Here is a 22489-nt window from a genome sequence, read left to right on the forward strand (position 1 = left end):
CATGAACCTCGGGGAGAACTGCTTCTCCTTGCCTGGAATCCACGGCCATCAGCTTCCTTTCTGTGCATCCCAGTGTCCCCTGGAAGGTGAGAGGTTGGGGTCGGGTTGTGGGGGTTAACGACTTCTCGTTTTGTACCTAAAGTGGGGGCTTTGGGGCTGCAAGGTGAAGACTTCAGCTACTTATTTATTACAGGAGCGAAGGCACAGACAATAAAGATAGATTGATCACCCCAGACTTTGTTCATGAATATTTAAATATCGCTGATTCGTCTTGTCACTGTAATTACAATTTCTCTGGGCTGCATCTCCAACAACCACAGTTTATGGTAAAGAATGGCCCACTGTATTTCACTTGTCCCCCTGCAGATGTGCGGGGCTGCCAACCGTGTAATGTCCTCTGCATTTCATACATTTTCTTCAGCTGCTGAAGGTTTAAGTCATCCACAATGACCTACGTTTTTTCATTATCCCCATGTCAAACTGTGTGCGTGCCTGGGCATAAATTGTCCCTCTCGTTATAGACTCGCATGCCTGTGCCTTCACTTCCTCTTTAAAATTATATTTTACTCTCTTCCCTCTCTCCCCTCCTCAGGCTGCTACCCCAAGCTCCCCCGTCTTGATGCAGGCCCCTGTACCCACATAAATTCTCATCAGTTCTGATGGCTCTGAAGGGTTTTTTAATGCTCTATGGGGAGTGGATGCTGGGGTCTGCCCACTGGTGGGCTCTCTCATGGGTGAAAGATTTGCAAGAAGCCCCCAGGGCACAGAGGGGTTGGGGGGAGAAACTCCACCGAGGGGTCGAATTGGAAAAGCTCAGGGAGCACAGCCAGCATATGGGGCATGCAGACCTGGGGGGTTCTCAGCACCTGCCTATCACCAGCCGCCAGCCGCATCTGACCCAAGGGGAGGGCATGCCCACCCAGACCCTGGTCCTCCTTAGCTGTGTGAGGTCAGTCAGTGCCCGTGCCCGCGTGCCACTTTCTGTGCAGACGCTGCACACACAGCCCGTTTGACATCCAACTGCCCCTCCTTACCGAATCAGCAATGATTACGACTTTAATCAAGGATTCAGAATCCTCATCAAGATATAAATAAATAAATAAAGCCAGGGCCACATGAGACTTCAGCCAGAGCTGGTAATTAAAACGTACACCACAGCCACCCGGCTGGGAAGCCAGCATCTGAGCCTTCCCCTGCAGGGGGGGCCCTACGAGTTTAAAAACACAGGACGAAGACAGAGAGGCTTGTTTGATCAGATTTTTATGAATTTAATTATGAAGTGGATCACATGTTAAATAAGTTTAAATAGGAAATCTCCAGAGGTAGCCAGGGAAAAGAATAAGAAAAACTTAGAAGACACACACACACACACACACACACACACACACACCCCTTTGGAAACACGGCAAGGACCTGGTCCAAAATCCTTACCCTGAGAGTTAACTGTGTCAGTGTTGCTGTAATGTACACAAAACTGGCTGCACAACTCCAAATCCAATTTGTGGTATATGTTGATTAACTCTGTAGCCTCTTTAATGAGCTTGACATTAAGTACAGGACAAATGAGACTAATTAGGGCCTCCTCTGGCCCGCCCAGCGCACCTGTGACCCCAGTGGCCTGTCCTCACCTGCGGTTTCCCCGGCACTGGCAGGCCCGGCGTCATCCTCCCCATCCCAGCCCCAGCCCATCGGCTCCTCCGGCCCCTCCACGCAGCACAGCTGAGAGCTTATTATATGATGAGCCGCATGAATCAGGGATCCATCAATGCCAAGAGCGCGGCTGGACTAACTTACCAAACACAGCTGCGGATGCTAAACACCAGGCCCCAGCAGCAAATGGGCCAAGAACAACAGAATATTAATGAGGCATTGTGTGGGGTGTGCTTCGCCTGTGTGTGGCTGTGTGTACAGGGCCTCGCTGGTGGCCATCACTGAATCTGTGCGTGTGCACAGGCGGGGCTCATGTGCCATGCTTCCGAGATTAAGCAAGTGCTTCTCCCAAATGATGCCTACTCCCCACAGGTCTGAGCCCCCAACAACACAGAAGCCTGCGACAGCTGACAGCCGAACTCTCTGAAGGGGCCTGAGCAGAGCAGGGCGTAACCTGGGTAGACTTAGTGGAGCTGGATCATTCAGTCCCAGGAGGCTCGTGGCTGAAGGTGACTGGCCATCTTGGAGAAGGCTGAACGTGGGACCGCAGTGGGGGTGGTGTTGACGGGAAGGTGCATGGGCCTGCGAGGGATGCTTACGAGGCACTGCAGAGACAGTCCTGCCGGCATTCCTTCTGCCTGAGCCCTTCTCGCCAGGCCCCGCTCTCTGGGACCTCCCCTGTCCTGTGCCAGCAATTCTAAAGAGCTCTCAGCAAATGTGGTGATGCTCAGGCCACATGCTCCCCTGAACGGAGTGGCATCCAGAAGTGAGAGCCCAGGCAGGCTCTTTGGTGAGCATGCCCACGGCTGGCAGGAGTGGCTACTCAGTCCACAATAAAGAAAGCCCCGCCCTTGCTCCCCTGAGCCTGTCACCTGTGGAAGGCCTGGGCTGCACATGTAGTCCCGGAGCTGTGACAAGACTCAAGGGTGAGGAGAGACAGTGCCCAACTACCTGTCTGTACACAGTTTTTGTGCCCTGTCCAACAGACAGGAACGTACACCCTGTCACAAACCAGATAGAGAGCCCGCCTGCCTGTCGCCCTGGCCCCGCCCTCTCATCCCAAACCCAGCATAGAACACACACAGCAGAGGCGTGGGCAGTCCTTTATCCAGGAGAGTCAGCAGGGACCCGATTTTGTCTTAGAGAAAGGAAAGGATTTAAGTCATCCATCCCCTTACAATGGGATCTGGGCCGGTTGCAAGGAAGCAGACGCTCTTGGCCCTCAGGGACCAAGCGTGCCACCCCCAAATCTACAGTGTGGTGGCACCTGATCTAGCCTCACTGGCGCACAGCCCCTCTCCTCCCTGGCGTCTAGAACTGGCTAAGCAGAGACATGTCATAGCTCATCGTTTACTCCCCTAAACAAGGTGAAGGCCCCAGGATAGAAATGGCTTCTGTTACTGTGGAGCAATTGGGACCACTTCTGCAACATTCCCCTTGGAGCCCAAGGCTGACTTGGGGAACATGTGTCCATGGGGTGGGGGCCAGGGAGAGCAAAGGGGTGTGTGGTAGAGAGAACCAGAGACCAAGCAGTAGGTTTTTCTCCAAATCTGTTTTGGGTCCACCTGCCTCAGAATCCCTTGGGAATATTTATTAACAACGTTGAAGTCTTGCATCGCAGCCCGTATGCAACAAATCAAAGTTTCTGAGAGGGGGACCCAAGACTGCATCTCTAATGAGCACCCACCCTGTTGAGCAAAGAGAGATGGAGAACTCAAGTTCCCCAAGGTGGATGGGAGAACCATCAACATTTACCTGCACTGCCCAATCCTTGAGTCAAGAGCTGAGGGCTAATTCTGCCCAGCACCCCCACTTTATGTGTTTGGAGGTAAATCCAGACACTGGTTCCCAGAGACCCTGACCCACCCATCACGTGTTGGCCTACCTGTGTGTGAGCGCAGGTGGCGCTTGAGGGCGGTGTGGCTGGGGAAGGTGCGGTTGCACTCACTGCAGATGTAGCTGCGCACGCCTGCATGGACCTCCATGTGCTGCTGGAGGGCACTTTGCGCCTGGAAACGCTTCCCACACAGCAGACAGAAGACAGCCATGTCTGTGCCTGTGGGAGACAGAGCCGGGAGAGCCTCAGGAAGCTGGAACGCAAGACCATTCTTTACCCATCCAGGCTAGGGCAAGGGTCCGCATCAGGACTGGTGCCCTCAAGCCCCCACTCTCAGGGGCAAAACCAGAGTGGCCCAGGACAAGCAATGTTGATGTGATCCAGTGGGACCATGGTACCACAAAACCCAAAGTCTAGTGGAGAAAGGGAAGCATTGATAAAACACGTCACAGTAGCAAATGGGAGTCGGCAGTTGTACAGAGTGCTGTGGAGGGTGGCCTCTGTGAGGATAACAACAATGGAGATAACATCTGCCAGCCATTGTTCAGCTGTAACTAACTTAAAATCACATCACCAAACCGTAGGTGTTCCATCCTCACCCTTCAGATAAGGAAAGCGAGAGTGAAGCGCTTGCCCAAGTTCCATGGAGTTCCTGAGCAGCAGAGCCGGTGCACCCAGCGCCGGGAGGGGGTCCCCTTCCGATGCTGCTTCTATCAGACCCGACGCTCCAGTCATTAAAGCACGTATCTTAAGGGTCCATTCACTCAACGAAGACTATTTCAGTGCAGTCTGCAAGCAGGACCCTCTTTTTAGCACTGGGGCTGTCACCTTGGAAAAGGATCCAAGCCCCTGCTCTCATCACAGATGCTACCCGGCACATGGGGAGGGCGGAGACCATTCCCGGAGGATGGAACAGTAGCTGTGAACACTCCAGGCTGGAGAGAAGCACGCAGGCCGGAGGACCAGACAGAAGAACGGGGCAGCTGGGAGGCAAGGCAGAGGGGAGGGAGCCAGAGCAGCAGGCAGGGCCAGGCCGTGTGGGGTCTTGAAAACCGTATTAAGAGCTTTAGGTTTCATCCCAAGACCAAAGGGCAATTTTCAAAGGATTTAAGCTAATGAGGAACATGAGATGTTCATTTAACTCAGTCCAGCCGTCCTGTGCTGACCTGGGGCACAGCTAGGTAGGCACCCACGGTGCCCTCCAAGACTGGCCGCCACTTCCTGTGTGTTTGAGCCCCTGCCCAGTGCTGCTCTGAGCCACGGCCTCTCTGGGTGCAGCAGCCTGAGGAAGCTACGACCCCCGTCTGGGTCCTAACTGGTGGCTCGTTGCCCACCATTTTGGATTCTGTTTCCATAAGCACATGAGCTCCCCCAGCAAGCCCATCTGCTCGCTTCCCTCTGCTGGCATCTGGGCAATATCACCCGTGCTCAGCCCCGTGTGAGGGACAGAGTGGGAAAGGTGGGCAGGCCTGGCATCTGTCCACCCAGCCCCAGGGGAGGAAGGGGCAGAGCTTTGGCTGCCAGGGGCTGTGGCCTGCTCAGTGTGGAATCGGGGCTCCTGGTGGAAAGTGGGATGGGGAAGGGTCGCATAAAGAGCCTGGCTGCCTCTCCGGTCCACCAACGGGGACGGCAAGCAGGAGGTCTGTTCTCCTGCCTCAGTCACATTTGTGGCTGGTTTGGGGATGGATTAGTGGGAAGGCAAGACCTCTCACTCCTCATAGTCCTCCACTCCTCACAGCCACCTGTGTAGACACTCAGAGACGAGGCACCTGCAGCCATGCTCAACTCATGCTGCCTGCACCCAGGACCAGGCCAGGCTGAGCAGGGAGACAGCAAGTCCCCGGCCTCAACGAGCAGAGGGCAGGGAACTGATCGGGCACTGCGCAAGGGCTTCATCTGTGTTGTCGTCTCATTAACACTCGCTGCTCTCCACCGCAGGCATTCGCATCCCTTTTTACAAATGGGAAAACAGAGATGAAATAACTTGCCTAAGGCCACACAGTGAGAAAGAGGTAGAGCTGAGGTTTAAAAATGCCGAGGTCTGTCTGGTGTCAGAAACCACAGAGCTGGGCCCATGTCTACCTCTGGGGCTGCCACCTGTCTGCCTAGACTTCTCCAGGAAGACAAAGCAACACCAGCAACAGCCAGCGCCAGCCGCGGGTCCAGGAACTCCATGTGCCCAGTGCTCGCCTAGCAATGCTCAGGACCTGGGCGGGAGGGGAGGCTGGGACCGAGTCATGAGCATGGCTCTCTGAAGGCTTCCGAACCCCGGCAGTAGCCAGATCTGAGAGGCAGGGGCACTCGGCTCCCTGATGGAGGGGGCACACCAGGGGGAGTGGGCTATCCATGCAGAAGCCGACCAGCGTTGAGTCCCCAGGGTCCAGTCCATCCTGGCCAGTGCACCCAGGAATTGAGTCCATCCACATGTCCTGTGACACAGCAGCCCTGGCTGCTTCATCCTAAGGCCCCAAAACCAGCAGCCCCTCTCTGCCCCCAACGTCACCCCACAGAGAACCTGATTAAGCCAGATATCAAACAACTGCTTCAAGTCAGTTAAGATGGAGCGGGCCTGCGGGGTGAGCCATGCCCAGGTTTTTCCTCAGGCAGCCCCTGGAGTCGCCAGGGTGGAGGGGCCTGGGTCAGAGGGAACACATGAACGAAATTCCCAGTGGGACACCCTGAGCCTAAAAAGCCAGGCCCAGAGGAGCTCTGAGGGCGGGCACCACCTGGCACGCAGCACTCTGCCCCTTCGGCCTTCCCGTGGCCTGGGAAGCTGCCCCATGATGCCACCCCCCCTTCTTGGAGGTCTGAACCCGCCTGGGGTCCACTAAGCTGACAGTGAATGTGACCAGGGAGATGCTGAGATCAACTAGAGAACGAGGCTCCCAGTCAACAACCACCCGAGGACAAGGCAGGGCGGCTTCAAGAGGCTTTGAGACAATCTGAGAGACTTTCTCAATGGCTCTGAACAATGAAGAGTACTGAGAAGTGAGGACTAGGAGGTGGGGCACTGGACTTGGGCTAAGGAAACACCACAAGGAAATTTCAGAGCAGGCGGGGACAGAGGACAGGCCCAGGGAGAGAGAAAAGCAGGGAAGGTTCCTGGGGGCCCGATGGCACAGGGCCTTACTGGGGTTGGGACAGATTAGACTTCATTCTGAGGCAACGCAGTGCCACGAAGGCTGGGGGTGCTGGCATGATCCTTCTAGTATGTGAGGGCAATTACCCCGGGGGCAGGCTGGGGCCCAACAGCAGAAGCAGGTGGCTGGAGGCAGGGAGAGAGCTGAGGGCTTTTGTGCCCCCACTAGAGAAGGGTGGGAACCAGACCAGGGCAGGGGCTGCAAGGACAGGAGTGGAAGAATGACACCCAGGAGGTGGCATGGCAGGACCTGGGGCCCGGGCTCGAGTCAGGAAGCACCGTGGTCATAGGTTTAACATTAGACAGCCGCCACTCAGGAAGAAAACTCAGCGAGTCCCTCCCAGCGCCTCCCCCTCCCCGCTTCCTGGGACATCCAGCAAGGTGCGGGGCTCTCTCTGGCCACTGACACACTGCTCTAGGCCCAGAGACACAGACCAGGGGGCTCTCAGGCCCTGCATCCACTCTCCTCAGCCTTGTGTCTGGACACCAATAGCTGAAAGAATGAAAAAATATTTTAAAAGAAAAAAGGGCAGGGAAGATGTGGAGGGGACACCAGGAAAGCTGTCGGGCAGCAAGTTAAAAATCGAGACCAGATCCGAGTTATTAACCAATTTGCTACAGTTTCTGCCTAGCTGATTGTCCGCATGTATGATGAGTCAGGGCAGATTCTATTGCACTGGGAGATTAAGCAAATAAATGCTGGCTTTTGGAAACACATTGAAATGTGGGACTATGAAAATAAAATTATCTAGAAAATTATATTAGCAATTCATTAGCTGCAGTGAGATGTACGGCGGGGGCAGCGTCAGAATACGGCTCCAGTCCACGCAGGAGACAAAGGGAGCACAGGCCTCCTGGCTCTGTCACATCCTTGCCCTGTACCCTCAGCAAGTCACTGCACTCCTCTGGGCCAGAGTGTGCCCATCGCTTGCCCTACTGCCTGTGGTTGTTGAGAGCATCCAATGAGATGCCCGTGTGAAAAAGCTTTACAGCTATAAAGTGGTGGCAGACAGGTGCCAGCCCAGATGACGCCTCTGTCTGAATTAGCAAATTGTGTCTCTTGCTCTGGGCAGACACGGATCCTCGCTTGCCTGGGCGCACAGCTCCCGAGCAAAGCGGGCTAAATTCCAGCTGCCACCCCCTCAGCCCGGCGTCCTCAGGCCGCGGACCACCTGGCCACGGCTCACAGCAGCCTGCACAACACACAAGCCCAAGTTGTTTTATCGACTCCGGGCCGCTTCTTCCAGGAAGCTGACCCTGCAGAAGGCATCTTGGCTGAGTGGCACCACTTAGTACTCAGTGCCAAGAACATCTTCCTCTGAGCCCTGGCGCTTACAGCACGTAAAAACCCCGGGTCACATTTATTTCTGACATGAGGCTCTGCCTGCTCGATTGTAAGCCCTCTAAAGCATGAACTATTCTCTTTATCTTTACAGAGCACAGGGCCTGGCAGAGCAGGCACTCACTGCGTGCCAGGAGCAGTAAAGAGTGAGGAGCTGTGGGGCGATCACAAAGGGCAGAGGGACCGGGCGGGAAGCATGGCACAGAGGCAGCCGGCTTGAGCTGGGGAAAGTGCAGACCCACTGCCGAGAGCTTCCAACCAGACCCTCCGTGAAATGAGTAATGCAAAGCGACCCACAGGCGCTGACCTCTGTGGGCCCCTCATGTCTGTGTGGGTAGGACACCCCAGTTCTGGCTCCCTGTCTGACTCTACTGCTCAGACCACAGAAGGATGGGTTTTCCACATCACACAGTAAGGCAGTGAGAAGCCCCTGGTTCCGGTCCAGGGGTGGCCCTCCCTGGCTCCATGCAGCTGCTGCTGGGCCTCCCATCCTGGTCGAGGAAACAGCGTTCATAACTCGCCTGCTCTTTCCAGCACCAACTACACCGTGCTGTGACGAGGCAACTGATGGGCGTTTCTGAGCCCGCCAATCCTAGAAATGTGTTGTTTCCCATCAATCTGTAAATTTTCATGTAAATCAGATACATAAGTTAGCCTTGGCCCAAGGAAACCATTTACCAGGTCAAACCATAGCACTTCCTGCGTGGGACTCCAAGGCTGTCTGCCAGGAGGGAAGTAGGACGAGGAAGAGGGAATGGGTGAGGCAGGCTGAATCAGGGGGGCTCTAAGGGAGGTGGGCAGGGTCCTGCCAACGCCCGCCCTGTTTGCTTCAGTTCCAGCTCTGGAGAGGGTGGCCACCGTACCCGCTCCACCTCCACGGGCAGCAAGCACAGCCAGCGTTGGCGGCACGGCATGTACGGCTCACAGACTCGCAATTTAAAACGAGTTTAATTTTAGCAAAAAAATGGGAGAAAGCCAAGGCCAGGGTGGAACAGGAGGCAGGAGGGGTGACATAGACCCAGGGTGCTTATTTCACCCAGGTGACGACTGGGTCTGAAATTGTGAGACACAAACACACTCGTGTTTATACACCTGTACGATTTCCATACCAATTAGCTCTCTCCCAGGAAGGAAGGAGCGGGAGCAGAGGCACACAGCTGGGGAGAGGCTCAGGTGCCTCACCTTGCAGCAAGGCTCTTATTATCTCCAGCTATAAGCAGTTTCTTAATCAAAAGAGCAGAGGAATCTAAATATACTCCGGCTTTTTTCGGTAAGCCGGCAGTGACAGTGGCATGTGCCGGAGCGTGTGCGTGTCCATGCACGTGGACCACAATGGGCTTCCACGTCCGACCCCCCGACCATCCCCACCAAAGGAAGAGCTGCTTCCCCGCCACCCCAGGGGCTTCTTCTCCCAGAGGAAGAAAGTATCAAATTTAGGGATGTGTGAAAGCCTCGATTCACACTGCCCCCACTTCCCGCACTGTTGTTAAAGATGAAGTCAAGACGCAGGCATCGTCCACTGTGTTGGGGGAAAGAGACAGACACAGACAAGCAGCCTGGGGCTGACTCACACTGAAGGCAGGGAGGCTCTGTCTGCATCTCAAGAGGATGGGGAGGACTAGCGGTGTGTGTGTTGGGGGGGGGGGGCGGGCAGGGAGGAGACAAAAGGAACCAAACACCCAGCCCATGACGCTGGCAGAGGCGTCTGCTGCTTTTGGCTCCCCCTGTGTCATCACGTAGGGACCACCGGAGAAAGGGCCAAGAGCGCCCCCTCTGGTTTTCCTCTTGGGCATAAGCTGCAGGACCCTTTGGGACGTGCTCCTGCACGTCCTCAGCAAGCTAGCTGCGTGCAGTGAGGGCCCAGACTGCCCAGCCCAAGAAGGTATCCTCCCACTGACCCCTGGAGTGGCAGCTGCTAGAGTTCAAGCCAATCCCGCTGTCTCTTTTACTGCCCACTGCCTCCCTCCCGGGAGGGGTAGAGAGGCCGAGCAAACACCTTGGGAGCTTGCCTCAAACCAGCTTAGCTGTAAGCCTGTGCGTGGGTTCGTGTCTCCTGCATACAGTCACTTACTGCTGGGCACTTTCCCATACCCACCCTGACCAGGGCTCACACCTGCAATATGGGTGTGCCCCTGACCGGGAATGGAACCCAAGACCTTTCGGTGTACAGGATGACACCAACCAACGAAGCCACACTGGCCAGGGCTGCGGGCACATTTAACCACATGCTCAGTTACATCTTTCCAAACCAAGCAAAGAGCTAAAAACCTGAACATTTATCCTTCTTGACAATTTCAGCCTTGTCGATGCCAGTCTCTTTACCCAACCCTCCCTACCCCTTTTCCTTTCATTCTTATCTGCTTAGAATCTTGGAAGGCACCCTATACATGTACATAACCTATTTCCTCAAGGGAGAGGGGGTGGGAATGTTATGGTTTCCTAAGCAGAGAACTCTTAACGAATAGCCCAAAAGGGGAGGAGTTGGAACAGCTGATTCAAATTTGTTTTAATACTAAGCCATGGATGGGTGTGTGATTACGTCTCAAAGCACACATATGTAGGCATGTAGGCAGGCATGCACACACACCCGTGCATGCACACACACCCCTCAGTCTCTAGGGAATGTGGGCTCATCCTCAGGCAGCAGCTAGCGACTGGCTCCCAGAGACTGCGTTTGTTTAGCGGCGAGCTGCAGGCACCAGCACTTTCATTACTCGGCACCTCCAGCTACAGTAAACAAATCTGTCAGCTCACCAGCTCATTACGGTGAACCCGGGCACGCGGGATTTATTGAGACCTGCACAATAAAATAACATGAATGGATTTGCTAATTTTGTCAATCACTCCAACAAGCCAGCCAGGAGGGGAAGAAACTGGGGGAGGGGACAAGGAATGGGGTGGGAGTAAAGGAAAGGAAGTAAAAGGAGGGAAAGTGGAGTTTGTTTGCAAGAGAGAGTAAACAGTTAAGATGGAGCCAGGTCTAGGCTTCACTGCCTGGTTACAAGACCATCTCCACCTACTTCCAGCCAGGACACCTTTTTTAGGGTGCAGGCACCGCTGGCTGCAAAGGGGCCAAGGGCAAATTCAATTGGGAGATGCCACGCCCTGGCCTGGCTCCCGGCAGGCCTCACTGATGGGACAAGCTCATTGTTCCTCCCGCTGCGTGGGGTGAGGACTAAGGAATCAAGGGTGGGAAGCCTACCACCCCCCCCCGGCCCCGAGGGAAACAGCAGGTCCTCCACATGAGGAGAGACTACCAGGGGTCCTCAAACTACGGCCTGCGGGCCACATGCGGCCCGCTGAGGACATTTATCCGGCCCGCCGGGTGCCGCTGCCTGTCCTGCTTAGCAGCCGACTCGTCCCGGGCCCGCAGTGCGCATAGGAATTTGTTCATAGTTTTTTTTTTAAACTATAGTCTGGCCCTCCAACGGTCTGAGTGACAGTGAACTGGCCCCCTGTTTAAAAAGTTTGAGGACCCCTGGACTAGCCCCTCTTGGTACCTCCCACAGCTGCTTCCGGACACATTCCAGAATGAATCCAAATTTCTACCACAAGAGCAAGGAAGGAAAAGGGAGTGAGCACATGCATGTGTGTGTGTGTTTGTGTGTGTGTGCGTGCGTGTGTGTGTGCATGTGCGTGCGTGTGTGCATGTGTTGGAGGGGCCGGGGTGGGAAGTAAATCCGGAAAAGTATGCAGGCCTATGGTCTGTAACTTTCAAAATGACAGCAGGACTGGGGCAAAGGTCACGAGGTCCCAGGCCTTAAGCACCTCCGCCAGCTGTAGCGGTGTGGCCAGGAGCCTGCAGGACGTCTGCCTGGATAAATCAGCAGCACGCAGCACCCGCTGGGGATGAGGACAATGGGCCCACTGGGGTTGGGAGGCAGGACAATGGGGCCCAGTCAGTGCGCAGGCCTGGAACAAATGTGCCCTGGCACCACAGGGCCCCCATTTGTGAAACTAATTGGCCCACGATTGAAAAATTGGACCAACTTCAGCAGGTCTGGGAGCAGAGGGCGCCCGCAGTCACCTAACCTGGCCCGTCCTGGGGGACCTGCAACAGCTGCTGCTCTCAGGTAACTCCCTGTGCGGAGGGGTCGGTGCCTTTGAGCCGAAGCCAGTCTGGGAGAAGATGGCTGGGGGGTGGGCATCCTGCTATATTGGGGGACCCACTTCTCCTCCCAAGATGGAGAAGAGAACTACCTTCCTCAGGGTCTCTACGCTGCTTGCTCTGCGGGAATCAAGTTCAGAGGAGACAGACCTGTCTACTCTCTGGGTTCCCAAGCCAATGGGCTCTGCTTCCCTCATTTGGGGGAGGGGGGTTGGGAGGAGCAAACAGAGCTACAGTGGGTTCCTTCCTCAGTGCCCCTCCCTGGTGTGTGCCCAGCTCCGCCTGCGGAGGGTGGAGGCCCACAGCCGGACTGTAAGGAACTGGGGTCCCTCGGTCTCAGACTCATCTGGCCCCCAGGCTTCTGGGCAAAGAACCCTGAGTGTGAGGTGGGTAGTCAGTCTGGCAGGTGAAAGGACCAGCGAGGAAAGTCATCCCGTTGCTGTCCTCTTCCCTGTCCTTTCCTGTGACCTTTCACTACAGGCTCCAGCTGAAGGGGGTGAGAAGAGTAGAAAGCACTGAAGTCTTCAGCTGGAGACCTGCCTTCGAGTCCTGGTTCAGTGACTAGCTTGCTGTGCATTCTTGGGCAGGTTACTAAACCTCTCTGAGCCTGCGTGTCCTCACTGGAAAAATAAAGGTGAAGTAAATTCTTCTTAAAGGGCCTCCACCAGACACACTCCAGCAGCCAGTGGTTCTCAGCCTACTGAAGAGGGCGCTGAAGACGGAAAGGTCCTTTATCCCACTGAGTAGTCTGCCTCAACATCCTTCCTTTAAAGAGACTCTCAAGGCTTGAGTGGGAGCCACCGTCAGGCTCCCAGAGGAACCGTCATAGGCAAGGCAAAGGAAGATCGAACTGCACTGAGCGTCTGCTAGGGGCCAGTGGGGCCTCTCACTCCGCCCCTTCTTGGCAGCCCTGTGAGACGGGTTTCGGGAAGATGGAGAAAGCAAGACTGACAGAACCTGCCATGCCCTCTCTCTCAAGGAACCACCTGTTACCTGCTAGTACCTACAAGAACTGGCCATACACCCAGAAGGACAATCCTTGAGTCTTGGGGTCTGAGGGTACTTCCTAACCTCCCTGTGCAGGGGCAGGGCCTGGCCTGGCTGCAGGGGTAGAGATGAGGAGTAGGGCTTTCTCTCTCATAGCCCCAACACCGGGGTGACAGACAGGACACCCAATGACCTGGCATAGAGAGTGAGCCGAGAACCGGCCCCTCTGAATCCAGTGTTAGGTCTTTAGCACAGTGCCCGGCGCTTAGTAGGCACTTACGTTCTGAGTGGTGGGAGGGCACAGGGGGTCCCCCTGAAGGTGAGCTTCAATTTCCTTATTTGCACACTAAGTACCAGCAGGTCGCTTTCATCTCTGGTTCTGTGCACAGGGCATTTTCTATAGGCACTCGCTGTCTCTGGTTCCAGCCACCCACAGTCAGCCTGAGGCCCCTGGGGAGGAACTGGGACCCAGAAGAGGAGTCTTTTGGGGGAAAAATGAGGCTGTGGTCTTACTTAAGATTTCTTGTAACCCCCAGTGTGTTCCCGGGACTGTGAGGTGAAGGCAGAGGGGGGGCACATAGAAGAGAAGGGACAGATGAGTACAGACAGAGGCAAGACAAAGACCCTGAGACAGAATAGGGTGGGGTTGGGGAGATGGAAATTCAAAATAAAATGAAATACTGATTTCAGAGCCATTTAAAGATCTGACAAACATTGGGCAATGAAAAGAAAACCTGCCCCCTATAAACATAACACAACCAAACCAAAAAACAGAGAAGGGCGTATTCATTTTACTGACATTTTAATGGTTCCTCTCCTTCCCCCCAAGAAGATGATTACAAATTAAGCAGCATTTAAACGTTTTTTACTGTCAACAATTAAAAGCAGGGCGGTGAGCCTGAGAGTGTGGTGGCCATTCATTCCCACGGTAACCAGGCTATCAGAAGCACCGCCAGACCTTCCTGTACTGTACTGCACACAATGGCCAAATGGGGAAAAGTGTGCACTCTGCTAATTTTGCAGGACCTTCAGAGCAAATTAAAATATGAAAAGCTCCCTCCCGCACAAAGGTTGATACCAAGAGTGAGGGCAGGGCAGGTCAAGCTCAGCAGAGTTCAAGCCTTAGAAGCCCCGGCATTTAAGCACAACCTGACCATACCTGTGGAGAGAGGGAGAGGGAGAGAGAGGGAGAGGGAGAGGGAGAGGGAGAGGGAGAGGGAGAGGGAGAGGGAGAGGGAGAGGGAGAGGGAGAGGGAGAGGGAGAGGGAAAGGGAGAGGGAGGGAGAGGGAGGGAGAGGGAGGGAGAGGGAGAGAGGGAGAGAGGGAGAGAGGGAGAGAGGGAGAGAGGGAGAGAGGGAGAGAGAGAGAGAGAGAGAGAGAGAGAGAGGAAGGAGAGAGCTCTAGGCCTGACCCCCGACCTCAAAACTGGCCAGGGAGTGGGGAGGAGGAGAGACACACCGGACACCGGCTGCCCCATCCTGGGCTTCAACTGTGGGCACCAGTCCAGCAACACCCACCCAGGTCCACCCTGCCAGTAGCTATTTCATGGCCTTCCTGCTGGGCCACAGGTCAAAGCCAGGTGATTTTAATGTCACTCTGCTCAGAGGAAAGGATTTCATTGTAGGGTGGACCAAAGGAACAAATTTAATTTTTCAGAAATCAACTGTTTTTTCACTGTCTACACTGTCACTACCAATTCAAGCTCAACCCTGCCCAATAGCACCAATCCTCATGTCTTTCTGAAAGAAAGATGTAACAGCACCCAGTCCTGTTACATCCCAGTACATTTTATTGCTAGAACTTTCTGTTAGCCAGCTCAATATGGATTCTAAGGAACCAAATCATCGAAGGTACCTTTTAGAACAATGGAATTATGAAATCTCACCCCCAGATAGAGGGGGGAAAAGGATTGAAAAGGAAAAGGAGTGGAGAGGGTGCCTATGTGGTGTAGCTACCAGTTTCCTTTCCAGTTCTTCAGAGGGGAAGGTGGAAAGCGACAGAAGCGAGCCGGCTACCAGGTGGAGAGGGAGAGGCTGGGCTTAGAAGCAGCGGGTGCATTTCTACGCCGTAAAGTTTAATATGCAGGAGGGACGACAGAGGAATAAAAGAGACACGTCCCCTTTAAAAGGAAATATAATTTACAGTGTGCAGCCAGGCAGCCCATAGTTTCAATCTCGTTTACTATAGAGAAAACTCTGCTAGCTGTTCTCTATCCCACAAATCCGATTTAATCAGACAAGCCAGCCAGCGTGGCTTGGAGTAAAAACGGATAATTAGTAAACAGAGAGCTACTCCAGTGCTTCATTGGCATTCGAGTTGGGCTACTGTGTCGCATTTAAAATGCAGTCTGATGAAGTTTACAAAATCAAACCATTTGTTACTCCTATTGAAGAGGCTTCAGGCCACTTGCAATTAAATTGGAATTAGTGCTCAGAATGAGACACAGCAAATTCATACTAAAAAGGGGTCTGACTTTGAGACATTCGACTTCAACAGTTTTCTGTGTGTGTGTGGGTGTTCCTAAAAGACTCCTTGCTCATCCTGACTCGGCAGGGCTCCCCGACTTGGTGAGCTTGGCCCCCACAACCTTCCATCTCTGGGCTGGCTGTGGGGGAGGAGGCAGCGGGGAGGGGAGGCCAGCTGACTGGGGAGCCAGGCCTGCATCTCCCCGGGAAGAGACTGTACCCGGGAGAATGTGTTCCACAAAGGACCATATGGCTTCCTTCTGCACGGAGCCTTTGGACAAGGGGGTGGGAGGGGAACGGGAAGCTGCCAGAAGGCACCCTTCCAGGGGGCACTGGCCCTGCCCCCCTCAGACAGCAGGCTGGCAGCTGGGGAAGAACAGGGGCACCTTCCCCCTGTCAGGGGCGGGGGAGGGGGGAAGTTCCTGCGATGCTCCTGCCTCCCCTCCCTCCACAGCCTGTGCACAGGGAGGGTTTGTGTCACCGCGTCCTACTCCCCAGGGCACTCCTGGCCCCACACGCTGTCCTCCCAGCAGAAAGGGTGGGGAAGCTCTGCCCTGGGGGACTTGTTAACCCAGAGTCCACACACCTCCTGCCTGCCCAGGGTTAGGATCCAGAATGGCGGTGAACTCGAAGGAGAAATCATCACATCTTCATTCCCACCCACCTCTAACCGAGATTTAGGAGTTTCTTCAATGGGGAATGAAAGCAACAAACCAGTCATATAGCCTGTACTTGTGACTTGGCCATCGATATTTTCATACTGCATTGGCAATGTTGCAAATTATCCCAAAATATTTATGCACACCACAGACATCCGAGGAGCTATTAACAGGATCGCACATACTCATTACACATGAAAAGATATGTTGGTACCTGTAGTTAAGCTCTCCATTGCTGATCACATGCCACAAACCCTGGTCTCCATGACACAACCTGCTACAAACCCCTGGTCTGGGGGCTGGGGGTGAGGGGTTCTTGTTTAATGGGTACAAAGTTTGGGAAGATAAAAAAAAGTTCTGTGGATGGACGGTGGTGATGGTGACGTGATTGTACTTAATACTACTGAACTATACTCTTAAATATGGTAAAATTGTAAATTATATGATACATATATTTTACCAAATTAAAAAAAAAAAAGACTCCTTAGTCTGGTCAAAAGTTACTTGTTCCTCTCCCACCCCTCTGCTGCCCACAAGTGTGTAGACTGGAATGGTATTTCATCTGTCTCAGCCTTTTGGCCTGCAGGGGGACAGCACTGAAGGCTGGGGCTCCCAGAAGCGGGCGGGGGCTGTCCTGCGTGGGTCCTGCGGCAGGAGGCTGGGGGAAGTCCAGGCTCGCCTCGAATCTGAACCACCAGCCTTGGGAGAGAGAGTCGCTCACTTGGAGGTCAGCGGTTATGGTCTCCTCCTCCTTCAACATGAAAGCCACCTGAGAGCAGGGACCACATTTCTTTCCTAAACCCCGTATTGTGTGGATCCGACAGGTGTTTGGTGAGTATTTGCCAGATGGAAGAAGCTCAAATGGGCAGATGAAGGACTCAGTAAAGGATTTTCTCTCTTTAGACCCCAATCTCATCTGTAACATAAAGAGGGGAGGCTCTGTGATCCTTTAAAACTCCCTCAGCCCTCAGGGGCTCGCCATGCTCTGCCGCTGCCACCCCTGTCCCCCAGAACTAGACAGTGGGTGGGTATACACAGGTGGGGGACAGGCTGACTGAGGAATCCTGAGGGTGGGGCCATGTTCCTCAGCCCAGGACTTGCCTGTGGACCTTAGGGGTGCCTGCACTGGCTCATAGGCCTCATCCCTGCCACCCTGGAGGGTAAGCTGGGGGTGGTACCGGGACAAGGACAGTGAACGTAGATGCGCTGAGCGCACAAGCAAGGAGAGGCGGCCACGTGATGCTTTCACGTGGCGTCAGGGAGGGGGTAGAGCAGGGGTGGGCAAACTTTTTGACTCGAGGGCCACAATGGGTTCTTAAACCGGACCGGAGGGCTGGAACAAAAGCATGGATGGAGTGTTTGTGTGAACTAATATAAATTCAAAGTAAAGGAGCGGAGGGGAGAGCAAGAGAACCGGATAGAACAGCCAGATCCGGCCCGTGGGCCGTAGTTTGCCCAAGGCTGGGGTAGAGGAATCTAAGGCAGATTAAAACCAAAGGGCACTCTGTCTACCAGCCTTTCCCATTTCCCCCAAATCTGAACCTTTCCCAGGAAAGGAGATGGGGCATCTGACAGGCTTGCCACAAGGCCATGCAGGTGGGTGTGTGCCCTGACCAGTGAAGGGCACTGGCCCTCCCCACCATGCCTCACATGCACACGCGTGCACACCCCCCTTACATTCTCTAGGAAAGCATGAGTGAAGCCCCAGCCTCAGGTTCTAAAAATAAGCTAAATGTCACTTAATGGTTTGGGTTCTTCTTTCCTCCCATGTAGGTTTGGGTTCCTAAGTACCTCCCCTTTCAGTTCCTCCTCTGGAGTGTCTGGGCTGCAGCCAAGATTGGCCCCAGAGCAGATGGGAAACCTTACGGTTCACTCTCTCATGCCACATCTAGGCACCCCGTACCCTGGCCATAGACAGTAGCCAGATGATATATCTCTGTTCTCTCTCCCCAAAACTAGCATCACTTGATTGTAGAACCTTCCGGTTCTGTTCTTCCCCTTCCACTGACCTCCATTCCTCTCTCTGGGGGGCAGTACTTTTACTTCCCTTGGGAGATAGTACGGGAATTGCTTGTAGCATCACTCCTCACTCACTCACTCACTCACTCACTCACTCACTCACTCATTTATGCACCTATCATTTCTTGAGTTCCAATTCTTCGCAGGCATCAAATGCCTTAAGAAGACACTTCTTCCCCTAAGAAGCTTATAGTTTAAAAAATATAGAGCAAAAAGCCAGGACTTTGAAGCCAGACAAAACTGGGTTCAGATCCTGGCTCTGCCATTTATTTACTAGCTATAGAACCAGATGCAAATTTCCTACTATTAGTCATAATATCCAACAGGCAAGGTTGCTGGGAAGATTATAGGTAATATATGAAAAATGTCTACCACAGTGCCAGATGGCAGGGAATCGAGAAATGGCAGCCATTTTTAACTTTTTTCATCTCAGGACACATATAAACTAATTACTAAAATTCTGCGGCACACCGAAAATTTTCTTTTTTGTGGATCTGACAAAAATGGGTATGATTTTGATTTATTCACACCAGACGGCTATTGTAGTGTTGGCTGTTGTCATTTCTTTAAATTTGACAGTCTAAGGGAAAAGAGGTCAGTGCCCTTGACTAAACAGGGATTGCATGTTGTGAAGATTCTTGGGGCACACTGGCTGAAAATCGCTGATTCGGTGGAGTCAGGCATGTAAGGGACCGTGGTACTTGAACGCAGGTGCCATGAACTAAACAGCCCCCTCCAGGAGGTGCTTCTAGAGAACACTCTGCCTTTCACCAGTAAGAGCAGCTCCTCTTCAGCATTAAATTTAAACCTCCTCCCCACCCTTCAACTCCTCCCATCCAGTTACTCTCACCAGAACCATTCCTGGATTTCCTAACATCCCTTGCAGGCCCTTCCCTCCCTTCCTTTCTCCATTCAGTCCACAGTTCAAGGCCCATGTTTCAACCGCCAGCTGCCGCCTTGCGGATTCCTGAACTTTCTTGCCCATTATCCTTCCAATGCTCCCATCCATCCTGCCAAACCCTAGCTTCCCACACATGTAGCCTCTGCTTCCCAAGCATGTATCCACTCCTCTGCCTTCCATGACCTCATTCCTGCTTCCATCATTCCTCCAAGACCACAGCTATTTGCTCCGATAACCAACGATGCCCATGTCACCAAAACCAATGAACATTTTCTAGTGTTCCTCTTGGAAGACTTCGCAAAGCATTAAGACTTTTTCGTTCTGAAACCTCTTCCTTTAGCTTCCATGACCCCATAGTCCTCTCTTTCCTCCAGGGACCCCTTCTCCTTCTCCACTGTGGGTTGTGATTGTTCTAGGGGTGGGGGGAATGGGCAGAATATGTTGGGGTTCCTCTGAACTCTGTTCTAAGCTCTCTTCTCTTTCTACACCCTCTTGTTTTGCAAACTCACCCACTTCCAGGGCTTCAAGGATCATTGATAAGCTGATGATTCTGAAACAAATACATCCAGCGATAGTCTTCTGAATCTTAGACATAACTGCACATCCACATGCCTCCTGACTCACTCCTCACCGATGCACACACACCTCATTGTGGCCATGGCAGGACTGCTCCTTATCTTAGCAGCGACAGTAAGAAAGTTCTGCCTCTCTTGTTCCCACTCCAGGAAAGAGTACCTCCGTCACCCAAATACCCAGGCAAGTGAAGGGGCCATCAGCTTGAGTCCTTTTTCCCTCACCCCTCAGAACAGATCACCAGATTTCTTCAGCTCGTAAATGTCTTGAATCCCTTCCACTTCCTCCCCATCCCCACGGCAACTACGCTGCTTCGAGCTACCATCACTTCCTACCTAGATTATGGCAATATTGTTCTAACTCATCTCCCTGCCTTCAGTTTAAACCCCTCCAGTCTATTCACAACCAAATAGTAAAAGTTATTTTTCTAAAATATAATCTGATGCCACTCCCCTAAGACTGTGCATGGCTCCCCACTGCCCTCAGGAAAAAGAACTACTTCCTGTGGTTGTCAGGCCTTTCGCAGCAAGGCCGTTTCCCTCTCCAGTCCCAGGTCTTGGCCCGCTCCCCCACTCCCGTTTTCAGTGCCATGACCTTGCCTTAAACTCTCCCAGCTCGACATTCACCCGTGCTGAGCTCAGCCGGCATTCTTCCTTTTTTCTCCATGACACTGCACTCTGCACTTAGCAACTTTTTCTCATCCTTCAGATGACAACTTAGATGATACCACCTCCAGGAAGGCCTTCCATTCCCTGTCCAAGGCAGAGGCCTCCTGTGGGCTCTTGTCACATCTGACACCTCCAACACAACAATACTTGTCCTGTGTGTGACTTTTCTACTTACGTGTGTGTCTCCCTGTAAGGCATAAGCTCCATGAGAACAGGGGTTCTGATTTGCTCACCATTGTATTCCCGAAGTCTAATATACTACTGGGTATGTAATGGGTATTCAATAAGTATTTCCTGAATGGATAAATAAGTAAATAAATAAATACTTAAAAATTTAACCTATTAATACCTTTGGCAAGTTATGCTTTCTAGAGCCCAAGACATTAATATTTGACTCTTACCAACTCCAAGTAAACACAACTCTTTGCCTTCTCCAGCCATCCACCACCAGCCCACCTTCCCTGTGAGCGGCAGGCGTCTGGGCCCACAGGTTCCTGTACCCTTACCACGCGTGACTATGAGGTGTGCACCAGTATCCACATGCTCTAGAACCAGGGCGTGGCTCACCTGAGCTCAGTTTCTGCTCCCAACCTGGAAGTGCTGGTTCATGTGTGTGGAACCACCCAGACACGTCTCCATGATGGGGAGTCATCCACACCAACAGGAGGGTTTCAGAGTGCAGTCAACCAAACATCACTCCGTGGCCAAGCTGTGAGCTGGCAGCCAGCAAGCACCTACAGGCTGGTGCCCAAAGTCAAACCTGGCCCCCTCCTGGCCACTGGCACAACAGGGCCAGGCTGCAGGTGCCTCTGTGGCACACGTCCTACCCCGTTCTCCTCCAAGACCACAGCAGGCCCTCAGCTCTTCCTGCAGCGCCCCTGAGCTGCCCCCAGGCACACAGGCTAGCCCAGCACCAGAGCCCTCTATGCCCGGGAAATGGCTCCCTAAAAAAATCACACTCTTGGTGGGTTTTCACCCCTTTCCAGGTAGTGATTATGTATAACAGACTATTCAGAGATTCAATTTCTACAGCAGATGGAAAACCTCTAAAACAGAGCTGCTTCTGGAAATGCCCAAAGCCACGTCACTAACATGCACGTAAATTGTGTCCTCCATCCATCCTACTAGGAAAATAAAGATTGCTTTTTCTTAAGGAGTTGAACAGGCTTTTGTAAGATTTGGGTCCAGTGTTGTTCTCAGCCCTGGCCAGAGACCCTACCCAGTTCTCCCAGATTTGGGGATGAACTGTCAGGGGTGAATGCAGTGCAAATGTGACAGGACCAGCAGCCCCAGACATACTAGCTCCCATGCAAAGGCGTCCCCACCCTGCCCATGTCCATTTAGGTCCCTTCCTTTGTCCAAACACCAGGCTCACGCCTACTTCCCGATTCCCCATCTCCCAAGTCAAAGAACCTTTAAAAATGAGAAAGGTAAGCAGTGTCTTCTCAATCATCTTTATGCCTCTTTCCTACCTTGCTTTTTGGAGGGGAGGGAGCCGTGATTTTTGTTTAGACTAGTACAAGGGGACATAGAGAATTAGAGAACATTGATGGTACTTCCTGTTCATTCTGGTTGGAGTAATTGGGTATTTTGTAGTGATTGGGGGATTTTGAAAAAAAGTCAAGAAAGAAGTAGGAAATCTTCAAAATGTTCCTGTTTGAGCCCAGATGGAAGCACTGTGGAGTTTTTGAAGCCTCTAGAGAATCAGTGTCAAACAAAGGGAAGCAAGAAGGACCCTATCCTTGAGAAGACGTCTCCCTCAGCACGGCTGCCACTACCCCTCCCCACACCGGGATGTTTCCTGAGTGTTTCCCATGCAGGGAGCATCAGCTACAACCCGCACACACAGCCTGTGGTCACGGCCACTTTTCATAACATGAGTCTGCCCTTGGCACCAGTTCCTATTCTCCTCAGCTCCTCCATCCTCCAAGCACTCCCCAGGACACAATTCACCTCTCCCGCCTTCCCCTGTCGCTCTTCCTCCTCGTGTCACTCACTGCCATTGTTTTTCTGAAACAATGTCTGTCCAGAGAAGACTGGTTTCCTCCTAATCCCAGCGTGGTCAGAGAACGCTAAGGCCACCTACCTCTTCGCTGGAGGGGCCTGGAGGACCGAGCATGAGGAAAGGCCATGAGGACAGA

At 53.2% G+C, this 22489-nt stretch overlaps 1 protein-coding gene across 3 annotated transcripts in view; it reads right to left on the reverse strand.

Moving 5' to 3' along the window:
• The window catches only part of ZBTB16 (zinc finger and BTB domain containing 16), a 184562-nt gene that overhangs the window by 5855 nt on the left and 156218 nt on the right, over positions 1–22489 (reverse strand). For all 3 annotated transcript variants that reach the window (XM_080641802.1, XM_080641803.1, XM_080641804.1), the window contains exon 5: positions 3536–3706. In XM_080641802.1, the coding sequence (XP_080497928.1) occupies positions 3536–3706 (171 nt within the window). The remainder of the gene's footprint in view (positions 1–3535; positions 3707–22489) is intronic.

Source organism: Plecotus auritus (assembly GCF_963455305.1).
Source record: "Plecotus auritus genome assembly, chromosome: 9".
Classification (NCBI taxonomy): Eukaryota; Metazoa; Chordata; class Mammalia; order Chiroptera; family Vespertilionidae; genus Plecotus; species Plecotus auritus.